This window comes from Tamandua tetradactyla, chromosome 23 (assembly GCF_023851605.1).
Source record: "Tamandua tetradactyla isolate mTamTet1 chromosome 23, mTamTet1.pri, whole genome shotgun sequence".
NCBI lineage: Eukaryota > Metazoa > Chordata > Mammalia > Pilosa > Myrmecophagidae > Tamandua > Tamandua tetradactyla.
In genome coordinates this window covers 45,052,847-45,065,158 of record NC_135349.1, presented here as the reverse complement: position 1 = coordinate 45,065,158, position 12,312 = coordinate 45,052,847, and the positions used below count along the sequence as shown (strand labels likewise).

Sequence of the window (12,312 nt, the reverse complement as noted above, 5' to 3'; positions counted from 1 at the left end):
GTAAGTTCCACTTAAGCCTTTGATAAAGGATGTTAAAATAACTGCTTGATCTCTACCAGTATTGGGTGAAATAAGAGTACAATTTTTATATTTATGTAGAGTGTTGCTTGTTTTTTTATATTTCTTGATTTAGGAGGAAGGGGTGTTAGCTTGCTATTTTCCTGGAAACTAAGAAGAGGAGAAGGGAGAATATTAGAAGGTAACTATGACACAGTTAATGTCAAGATGTGTGTCTTGAAATTCTTGCTTTATATACACATCTTTCATTTTCGTTGTTGGGTTGACCTTGTATCTCTGACTTGCCACTAGCATGGAAATCTCAGAGAAAGGCATTGCTACACTAGAGACTAGTCATGGGCAGATGATTTCTGTGTTTATCTGCAGGAGTGTTAGTTTTATTTCCCACAAGGGAGAAAGTCATTTGCCTGCATTTGCTGCTTTAATGTTTGTGTTGCTGTAGGTTTATACCTGTGGAAAGGGCTTGATGCACTTGAAGGTGTAAGAGCTAAGAGCTTTTATCTTGGAATCAAGACAACCTTCGTTCTTGTTTACTAGCCATGTAACTTCCATTGGGCAAGCTACTTCACCTCTCAGGTTCCTGGGTCTCACCTGAGACCTGAGGAGAATAACAGCGCCTGCTTTGTAAGGTTGTTGTCAAGCCAGTGAGATGCTACATGTGGGTCCACTGGTGTGGTGCTGGCACATTGAATCAGACTCAACATGTCAGCCACTGTCATAGTAATTCTAAATCTTATTGTCAAATAAACTGGTTACTTCTTCAGTTTCCTTTGGGTATCAGGATACATAACCCAGTCCTAATTGTAGCCAACTTTGAAACCCAGCCCTTTAAAGTATGAAATGAATATATGGAAATGTATCTTTCTCTGTGCCTGAAATCCCATGGTATGATTAAGGTCCACAATCTGCCTCCAGCTATAAGCTTTTCAGTATTTTATACTGTTTTAATATCACCTTGTGTGTGTGTGTGTTTTCTTTCTCCCTTGTGGGAAATAAAAACAAAAATATTTTGTGTGAGAATTTCAAGGAGAGGAAAAAAATCTTCATGAGGCTGTGCCTATTTTTGCTTTTGCTTTTTAGACTAGTTCTTATTTCATGGGCACACGTGTTAGCAGCATTACCTTACTGTTTGTACTGTACCAGCTGCTGGGAGGCACTTCATATGCCTTATTTTCACACTTTTGCCACCCCTTGGTTAGTGGGTAATACCCGTTTTATAGCTGAAAGAATTGGATTGCAGGGAGGGTGGAGATTTGTCTAAGCCAGTGCAAAGCTGAGAGTTAATTTAGAATATATTGGACTCCAAAGCTCCTGCTGTCAAATGTTTCTGCATAATTATGGATGTAGATTGGTTGAAGTTCAGTCAGATCTATGTCATGATTTACTAAAGGTCTCCTCCATTGTTGAACATTCAGATTGTTGATGGTTTGTTTTTATTTTTCATTAAAAGCCACTCTGAAATGGACATTTTCACACCAAAGGCTCTTTTCTACTCCTGTATCATTTACGTTGGGCTAGCTTCCCAGCAGTTGTTCTTGGTTATGGGATGTGAAAATGTTTGTACCTGGTGTGCAAGTCTGGCGACCTGTCTTTGTTCTTAATCCAGGCCTTGTAGGAAATGCCACTTGCCTTCCCTGGCCTGTGGGCGAGTACATTCTTATGAGTTGATTGCCTTTATGGGTTATTCGGATTCAACACAATCGTTCCTTTTTCCACGGCCTTGGGGCCAGCAGTGAGAAGCTTCAAGGGTGGGGCCAGCTTGCAGCACAAACAGTGCAGTGTGACCTCAGTAAGGGCCTAGGCCCTCTGAGACCCCTGGCCTCCTGCGGATTAGAAGCAGCTTCTCCCTGTGGGAAGTGGGGGCCTTGATCAAACATTCTGCAGAGCATCCAGGGGAAGGGCAGAGGAAGGATGAGACGGCTGCTGAGTAATACTTTCCTTTTGACTCCAAACTAATGTTCACATGAAAGGTCTAGAGGCCTGGAGAGGCCAGCGTTTTAGCACAAACAGGTTGTGGACCAGGAAAAGCACATTTGTGGATGGGGATAGCCCATAGCAAAGACAGGATTCTGTCATTTATGTGCCTCCCTGGTCTTGATGCCCTGTAAGGCTTACTCTTTTGTTTGCAGGTAATCAAACCACTTCATGGTGATTAAATCATGTCTCTCCTGCCTCATATTTACCACACATGTTGGCTTTTTTTAAAAGGGGGTAATATCTTTATTGTAGAGAGGAATTTTCCTCCCACTCAGTATGACCCCAGTAGGGAAATGGGGTGAAAACATAATTTGTAAAGAATTTCAAATATATGGAAAAATGTTGCACCTCACTAGTAATTAAGAAATTGCAGTGAAACGATGCCATATTTCACCTGTAAAATTCACCAGGGTTTACTGTGAGAACTGGTTAGACGTCAAGCCCTGGGGTTAGCGCCCCAGCTATGGGGAGGGGTGGGGGCATGCTGGCTCCTCAGGTATCCTCAGTGTACCCTAGAGCTCTAGGTTCCAAGCAGGTATTCAGTAGATCTCTGTGGAATGAATGATGTGGTGAGGTGGGTGCCCAGGGTGTATTCTCCTATCTGGGAGGAGTGGCAGCCCTTGGGGAAACCAGTTCCACAAACTATCAGAAGCCTTAAAAATGGTTGTAGCACTTGATTCAGTAATTCCACAGTGGGAATCTAGCCTGAAGACTCCTTGCCAAGGGAAACAGTTGCTGCATCTAGATACCATGGTCCTTATTCAGAGAAGACAAACTTTGGAACGGACCTAAATTTGTAACCACAGAGGAGAAGTTCACAGCAGAATCTTATGTATTCCTAATGATCAGGACTGTAAACATCATTAAATGCTGATTAAGGATATCCAGTAGTATGAAGATGAACTTAGGAATTTATGTTGAATGATAAAAACAAGATATAAAATTCTACGTGTTATTTCATTATGACTGTAAGATATTAATGAATTCAGTTGTGTTTTGGTAATATTGCTGTGGGAGGAGGGTTTTTTTTAACTTTAAAATTTCCTCCTTTTCTGGTATTTTATAGGTTTTAAAATCAGTATGGGGTGGTGTCACGGGACTCAGTGGCAGAATTCTCGTCTGCCATGCCAGAGACCTGGGTTTGATTCCTGGTGCCTGCCCATACAAAAAAAAAAAAATTAAAAAAATAAAAATAAAATCAGTATGTCTTACAAAGCACTTTTTTCCCCACCTGCTGTATGATTAAGCCAGATAATATGTGTTAAAAAATGCTTTGGAATTTGCTATACTAAGTTTAGTTATCTACTTTTAATTCTGGAGAAAAAGTATTATATATAACTTAAATGAGAGCTTTACTCACCAGCAGGATGAAGGTTACAAAATCCAATGGAGGGCGGGCCACAGTGGCTCAGCAGGTGAAGTTCTCGCCTGCCATGCCAGAGACCTGGATTTGATTCCCAGTCCCTGCTCATGCAAAAAAAAAAAAAAAAAAAAAAAAAAAAATCTAGTGGAAAGAAAAGTCACTAATAAAGCTTGAAGGAAACATGCACACTAAGTATGCTCTACTTTTCTGATGAAAAGGAATACCTGTAATTTTTATTTAAAGCCCATTCTAACACCTTGTTCTGAATTGGTTACTACTTCTGGAATCACATTAATATAACTCCTTTTTGAGGCCATGGCATGAGGGGACCCCTTATAACCAGGTCCCGAGCCCACAGTATGTTGGGCTCTACCCTCTGCTTTGTATGTCTTGCTGGGAAGTGGCAAATGTTCCCATAGAAGCCAACAGAAAATCCCACTTGCCTGGAGCTGGTGAAATGGCCTTGGAAAGGATTGTTGTGTTTGCCACTTTCTCTTGAGAGGATGCCCCTGATCCCTTCTCATGTCCCCTTGGTCACTGCCTGCTAGATGGGAGCCCCAGGAGGGCAGTTCTGTGGACTAGAGACAAGCACCATGTTTATCCAAAAACTGGGTGGAAAAGGTTCCTCTTCTGCCCCCCAACGTGTTGTCCTAGGGTCTCACTGTGTTACTGTAGGGTTAAATGCAAAAACTTGCAATGTTCTGTAAGGCTCATTTCCCCCTTGTTTCTTTTTTTTTTTAGTACTTCATTTCTTTTTATTGGTGAATAATATTCCATTATACAAATATACCACATTTTGTTTATCCATTCAGCAGTTGATAGAAACTTTTAATGTAAATTGTTGATAGTTTTGATACTGACATAAGACACAAATTAGATTATCTGCATAATATATTCTGAGAAATTACTGACTCTACAGACATTGTTTTAGGTACAAAATAGCAATAAAGTAAGAAAAACTGCATTACTTATAGCCTAACACTGAATAATGCTGAATAATTTGAAAGCATGGTCAATATGCCAAATAAATGAAAAGAATTTGTCTTGCCAAAGCTATAGCCCAGTCATTTAAGCTCTAGAGATAGACTTTAGTAGTGCCATGTTTAAACTATATTGAAGCCTAAGGCAAAATGAAAAATATTTATCACTATATGTATATGTTTTTCTGTATTTTTATTTATTTATTTATTAAAAAAATAAAATAAAACAACATACATAATCAGTAATTCACACTATCATCACTTAGTTGCATATTCATCATTTCTTAGAACATTTGCATTGATTTAGAAAAAGAAATAAAAAGATAACAGAAAAAGAAATAAAAGGATAACAGAGAAAAAAAAGCTATACATACCATATCCCTTACCCCTCGCTGTCATTGATCACTATCCCCCTTGTTTCTTGTGCAGTGCGTGCCAAATGTATGACCAAAAGCTTGAGAGGGCTGAAAGGAGAATCTCCAGATGACAGGCCTTTGAGATGGGTGTTGGCAGGATACATTAGGCCAAATCTGACCCTGAGCCTTAGCTTGATGGCTTTATATTTTAAATATTGTTAACAACAACTATAATTACAAAAAGGAAGAGAGACAGACAAGCAGCAGAGACCACGTGGCTCACAAAGCCTCCTATCTGGCCTTGTAAAGAAAAAGTTTGTTGATCCCTACTCTAAAATAAAAGAGAACTATAAGGTCATTTTATGTGGTGGGCAGAAGACTGGGGACCCATCATCATTGGGCTTGGAAGAACTGGACTGGTATCCCACAGGCCTTGGTTCTGTGGTTGGATGGCCTTGGACAAGTCATGGAATCTCTTTGACCTCCCTCCCTTTCTCTCTCTTTCCCTTCCTCCTGCCTTTCTTTCCTCCCTTCTCTTCCCTCTTTGTCCCTCCCCTTCCCTTTATTTTCTTTCCTTTCTCTTTCTTCCCTCTCTCCCTTTACTCTCCTAGCTTTTCTTTTTTCTCCCCTCTTCTCACCTCCCCTTCTCTCCCCTCCTCTTCCCTCTGCCCCATCTGTAAGTAGGTATGGTGATGATTTTTGGTTTTCTTTTTGGACTTCTTTGTCAATTGAGTTCCAGAACTTTAAAGTACCAGACAAATACCCGGAGACAGGTGCTACAGTGTATAGATATTCTCTTAGTTCACCTTAACTCATTGGTGTTTTAAAATATGGGCATGTTAGTTTTACACTTTGTGGAGAAGGTGGCAGTGTAACAGGTCATATGATCCTGGTTAATATTCGAGCTGACTCCCTTTCTTAGAAGGGAACCAGAAACGATCTGGTTCATTTCTATCCATTTACCCATGAGGGACTGAGAACCAGTGAGGTTAAATTAAGTAAGTCTAGCCCAAGGTCATGTGGCTGCCATCATTTTAAAACCCTGAGCACCAGCTACCTTTTGCTTCAGTGCTTTGCTCTCCTGTTCCCTTGCCTTCCACCTGCTTGTCTCTCCTCTTCACCCAGTTAGGTCTTGTATTTCCTTTAGCTCTTAGCTCAGATCTCCCTTTTTCAGGGATGTCTCCCCTGACCCGGTTCTTTTTGTTCTACACTCTTGTGCTCCATGATCTTTCCTGAGCTCAAGCTTTATACCTCTTTGCAAGACTGTTTGATTCTTGTCCATGTCTCCCACCCAACTGTAAGTGCTGTGAGGACAGGATAGAGACTCACTGCCTGCCCCTTGACCCCGGAGTGAGTCCAGTGCCTGGCCCACAGCAGATGTTCAGGAAACCTGGTTGAGAGAAAGCCTGCAAGAGACCTGGACCCGTGTGGTGCACTCCCGACCCACAGCCCGGGGCTCCCTCTCTCGGTCCCTTCTGACTGGTCAGAGGGACCTGGTGGTGAGTTGTGCACCTTGGGGACTCTTCGCCTGTGACACCACTGTCTTCTTTCACTGTAGGCCTCTGGACACGAACACCTGCCTCTCCCAGATGCACAGGTGGGCTCCGCTGCAGGTGCTGCACAGCGACGCCGATGTCCTCTTCCCCGTCAGTGGCTCTGCAGGTGGGTGTTTCCTGAGGACTCTGTTTTCTGCTAAGAGCTGTTGCTCTCAGGACCGGCGGGAGTGTCTGGACTGCCTCTCAGGTAGGAACAGGAGCACTTGAGCAGTGAGAGGGAAGTTCAGAAGTGACGGGGACTGAGCTTCTCTTCTTGCTGAACCTGGGATTTCTTGCTGGGCCAGTTTTCACTCAGCTTAGTGAGTATTGTGCTGAACTGACTGGCAAGTCACCTGGTTTTTATTTTTTTCCTTATTGGACTTGGTCATGTAAAAGTTGACCACAAATGATTATTATTTTGCCTTTGAGGAGAAGGGAGAAGATCTACTGAACTCATATTTGTAAAGGCCCTGGTACCCTTTACAGAATAGTCTTGGGGATCAGGGAGTTGCTTAAAACCTGTCTTTGTTATGTGTGAGTGTTTCTGTAGCATTCCATGTGGTTAAGCACGTGTGTGCGTGTGGTTTGTTATTGTTTTCTTTAGTTAGAGCAGGTCATGCAGACCATGGATGAGCCCTGGCTGGCCCCCTGGGATGAGCATGCAGTGCAGCTGGCACAGCGCCTGCCATAGAGAAGTCCACAGTTGCTACTCATTGGCCCCGAAGCACTGCTGAGTCTGGCAGAACTTGGCCCAACCCACTTATGTGCCCTCTCAGTTTCTTAGGAAACACATGTTTATTATCTGGGCCCGGATTTAGGAAGTTGTGTCTAGGGCCCTCCCAAATACTCAGGAAGCTGTTGAAATTCTGAATCGGGTCATCGACTGTTGTTCTTGTCAGTTGGCAGGAAACAGAGACCCCATCAAACCAGCTCGAGCAGAGAGATGGGCTGGAACATTTCCTGGCAGCAATGAAGAGTGGGGGTCAGAGCCTGTCTCAGCTCTAGAGAGTCTCATGAGCTTGGGCCAGCTACCAGTTTCGTGGCGCTGTTCCCTCAGTGAGGCTGCTGCAGGGTACATGGTTAAGCCCTTAATTCTGTTGGCCTCAGGCTTCTAGTGTGGAAGGGGGTGATGATGACACTGACTGCAGCACTTAATCCCAAGCTTGGGTGAGCCACTATCTCTTCCTCACAGCTACCCAGGCCAGAACTGTTCCTGTTCTGTCACTTCCCTCTCAGGGCTATAGGGAGAGAGGACCAGGGTCACGCAAGGCCCCTTGAAAGTATACTGTGAATGACTGTAGCAGTGATACAGTGGGGCAGACCAGGACTGGGACGTTGCGATGGAGAGGATGCAGTCCTGCCATCCCCCCCCATCCTTGCTTCCCCGCACTTCCTGATGGGGCTCTTTCCCCTAGTCTCTCTTTGCTTCCTTGCCACTCTCTCTCTCTCTTCTTTTCATCTGTACTTGGCCGAGGTGCCAATGCCATTGCCTGAGGCATGTGACCTTCTGTACCGCAGGAACTTCTCTCTGTGGGTCTCAGGTCTGATGGACCTAGTTCATGTCTGCAGACTAGGCTGTGAAAGTCCTGCATCGCTGGTCAGCATCAGCAGCCCCTTTCCCTCAAGTGATCAACATTGGTCCAGGTGCCTGAGCACTGGGGGGCATGGTTACCTTGCCATTGCCCATTTGGCAGCCATGAGAACCTGGGTGGGATGTTTGAGAAGGGGGTAGGGGCTTGGAGAGACCAGGTGGTCCCAAAGCACATCAAACACCAGTGGAAAGTTTAGAATCTTTGTTCTGGACCTCTAGCCCCTCATCCACTTCCCTGTTTACCTCATCTCACTCTCTTCCCAGGGGGTCTTTTTTTTGGGTTTGTGAATTGTTGCCAGGTTGTACAGAGCATGCAACAGGTAGTTTGGTTTTTTGAGGGGGCTCCTTCAGTTCACAGCTGGTGTATTAGCTAGGGTTCTCTAGAGAAACAGAATCAGCAGGAGATATCCATAGATAAAAAATTTATGTAAGTGTCTCATGTAACTATAGTGTCCCCACTGCTTGTAAGAATATCAGGAATTCAACTTGGGGAAGTTGAATTTTCCCCCTTTCTGGGTGAGACCTTTTTTATTGTTTCCATGGAGCTATGACCCACCAAATTGTGGTCATAACTTTTGACTCTATAGGAATATAGAGTCCGAGGTCTGTGGGGCAGGCCTCAAGCTGGTACCTCCAATGAAGATCTGCAAAAAACTCTTAGGAGAGGCTGGCTGGGCAACTGTGGAAATGTAAGGGTCCAAGATCTGTAGGGCAGGCTGCAAGCTGGTAACTCTGATGAAGTTCCTCAACAAACTCCCAGGAGAGGCTGGTTGGACAACCATGGGGATGGAAGAGTCCAAATCTGTAGGGCAGGTTATGAAGCTGGCGACTCCAATGAAAGGTCTGGATGAACTCCACAGGAGAGGTTCACTGGCTGAAGCAGGAAGAGTAACTGTCTCTTCTGAATCCTCCTTAAAAACCTTCCAATGATTAGATTAAGCATCGCTCATTACAGAAGACACTCCAGCTGTATCCACTCCTGTGGATACAGCTGACATAATCATGATTTAAGTCCATGAAATGTCCTGATAGCAACTGACAGGCCAACAATTGCCTGACTGGGTACCACCACCTGGCCAAGTTGACACGAACTTGACCATGACAGCTGGGCTTCTCTAAACCATAACTCTAGTGGCCATTGTTGGCTCCTGGAGCCTTGCTGCTTGCCACTTGCATTGAGGTTTTATCTTAATACAAACTAGTATTACACATATACACACATGCACACACACACGCACACACCTTTTATGTAGACAAGTGTCAACAAGGAAAGTAGCTCCTGGCCAGCCAGGATCCTCTGAAGAAGCTTCCCCTGGCAGATCTCCTATGGTCCCACCTCTGTCAGCCTTGCATATCTGGAGGCTTGATCTTGTACTGGTAATGGGAACCTGACCTCTAGCTTATCATGGTTTTACTGCAGATGATACATGTAAACCTGACTGCCACCTTTTTTTTTTTTAATTTAAAATCAAATTTATTCCAAGAAAAGTTCATAGAATTTCTCATAGGAAATATACAAACAAAAAATAGGGTTTATATCACTATTTGAAAATTAAACAAACCAAAAAAATAACTAAGATCATTTCCCACCGGAGGTAAGGGAAATATTTAAAATTTATGAGAAAGTATTAGAAATTTTAAGAGGTCTAATTTACATATTGGACCTCATATATACATATATATATTTTTATGACAAATTTAATATAAGAATGTAACAGTCACTCTTAATTCAGAAAAACAAAAGGTTGCAGGGACAAAAAAACCTTACAGGCTTTCTGCTTTTCAGAATGAATAATTGACTTGGTATCTCCAAGTTGGCAGTTTATTTTAAAAACAACGTTTTCTTCCTTTAGACCTCATACTTTAACAGATAATGATAGGTTCACTAATTAAATTTCATATATTGCTATTTATATTTAAAATATTTAAAAATGCAATATTACATATTATGTAACATAAGTGATTTTTGTAATTTTGTTGATATTAATACTAGACAGTATACAGATTGATATTCTACTAAGTGCATACTTATGTGCCAGATAATATGCTGCATTCTGTCACAGTCATTATCCTATCTAATTAGTCAAATAGCCTTGTGTCATTAGGTATTTTTATAATCATTTACCATTGTTGCCAACTTTTAAAAAAATTTTTTTTATTAATTAAAAAAAAGTTACAGGAAAGAAGCACAAACATTCCCAATATGTGATCATTCCATTCTACATATATAATCAGTAATTCACAATATCATCACATAGCTGCAGATTCATCATCATGATCATTTCTTAGAACATTTGCATCAATTCAGAAAAAGAAACAAAAAGACAACAGAAAAATAAAATGAAAACAGGAAAAAAAAAATACGTACACACCATACCCTTTACTCCTCCCTTTTGTTGCCAACTTTTTAATTTACTCTAGTAACAAAGTTGTCCGGAGACCTAGAATCTTGTAATAGCCTGAGGGATAGACTTGATGTGGATAGGAACATTGCATAGGGCTGCAAGAAGATGCCGGAATTAAGAGCTAGGGGATTGGTTACCTGATTGGAATGTTGAATGGCTCCGGTTCCTCTTGGTCTGATACCCCATTTCCATTGGAGACATAATGACCAGGTGGCCCTGACACATGGACACCTCTTCCTTGGGCAGTCCTGGGTGGGGACTGCCAGGCTTGGCTTCTGAAACTTCCTTTATTTCACTTCATTTCTGCCTAGCTTCTGATCAACATGCTCCTACTTTAGTGATGTTAGCTTGTTCTCTCTGATTATGGTTGGGGAGCCATTCTATCTCTTTACTAGTGACTTTGCACACAGAAGTTTCCTTGCCTTCGGAGACATTTCATTCATCTCTGAAAATGTTGGTCCCTTTACTGTCACCACTCTAGGGGATATTTAAAGAAAGAGGGAAGGGATGATGGTTAGGGGCAAAAAGGAAAGTGAGGCACATGCCTTGGAATAATGGATGCTTTTTGCAGCAAAGTCAGAGAAGAAGGGAACCCTGAACACAGAATTCTCCTTCTAAGTCTTAGACGAGGGAGCAGCTCTGCAGTTCATGGGGCTCTGCTTTGGAGCTGCTTTTTGGGGGTACGGAGGGAGTCAGAAAAGGGAAATCTCTGCCCAGCCTCCCAGCAGCAGACAGAAGCTGAGCACAATCAGCAAGTCCTCTTCGTGTGTTATGTTCTGTACAATGCAAAGCAAATTTACCAACATCTGTTTGAAATGACAGGGGTGGGAGAGCTCTGTTCCTTTCAAGTGAGAAGAATAAATGCAGGTGAAAAAAATACCCATTCCTACTTCACTTGAGGTAGGAAAATGTGATCATTCATTTCTTCACTGAGTGTCCTGTGGTTTTTTTTTTTTTTTTTGGTTTTAGCAACTGCAAAGCCTATTTTTGAGGACCTGAAAGCTCAGGTCCTTGAACCTTTTATTCCCCCATTTCTGAGTTTGTGGGGTCTGCTAAGAAAAAATACCAGGCAGGTTGACTTAAGCTTTAAGAGTTTATTGTCTCACAGTTTTGGAGGCTAAAAATCCAAATCAAGGTGTCAGCATGACCATGCTTTCTCTGAATTCTGTAGGATTCTGGTGGTGGTTTGCCAGAAGCCCATGACTCAGTTTCTGCCTCAGTCATACAGCATCTCTCTCTGCATCGGTCTCCACCTGTGTCCAGGTATTTTCCGCTTATAAGGACTCCAGTCTTGTTGGATTAAGGCCCACCCTGACTTAATTTGGCTTCATCCAAATGGGATCTTCAAAGATGCTATTTACAAATGAGTTCATACCCACAGGACTAGGTGTTAGAATTAGAATTTGTCTTGTGGAGGGGACATGATTCAGTTCCCACCACCCATCAGGTCTAAAGTCCTTCCGCTTCTGCTTCTCCTACCATTGAGTCTGGAATTGTTGAGGTTGAAGAGGGCTTACTGTAGTCCTTTTATGATCTGATATTCTTGGTTTTAGAGCTGGGCCCTCAGAGGACAGTTTTATGCTTTTGAATGTCAGTGTCTTGCAGCGGGCTGCAGGGTGTCTTGGTGTGTGTGGTTCAACCCACTTACATGGTTGCATGCCACTTGGGGTTCATGGGTTTTTTTGTTCAGTCGTCCTGTGCCAAACACTGTGTTAGACTCTAGGGAATCTGGAGGTGAATCTCACCTATTGTTATGCGTGCAAGGAGGTGACAAAGAGCATAATTTTAATAACTGTTGTAAAGGAGAAAGGAATGACTTTTCAAAGCATACTCTGAAAGCTTTCACCACCCTTTTCTAATCATTGTTTCTTGCCAGGACTATTGCAAAAAAGCCTTATAGCAGCATTCTCTTCCTCTCCTTTGTCTTTCTACCCTGTCCATTCTGCTGGCAGCAAGTCATCTTTTAAAACATAAATCAGATTGCATCATTCTCTTCCTCCAAACCTTTCTAACACTCTTAGGATAAATTCCAGAATCTTCACTGTTGTCACCCAGGCCCCAGCTAATTCCCTATCCCCAACTCCAGC

The 12,312-nt window shown here is 42.6% G+C and overlaps 1 protein-coding gene across 6 annotated transcripts in view; it reads left to right on the top strand.

Moving 5' to 3' along the window:
* The window catches only part of SNX29 (sorting nexin 29), a 669,987-nt gene that overhangs the window by 102,026 nt on the left and 555,649 nt on the right, over nucleotides 1-12,312 (top strand). For all 6 annotated transcript variants that reach the window (XM_077141767.1, XM_077141762.1, XM_077141768.1 and 3 more), the window contains one exon: nucleotides 6,253-6,356. In XM_077141767.1, coding sequence (XP_076997882.1) covers nucleotides 6,253-6,356 — 104 coding nt within the window. The remainder of the gene's footprint in view (nucleotides 1-6,252; nucleotides 6,357-12,312) is intronic.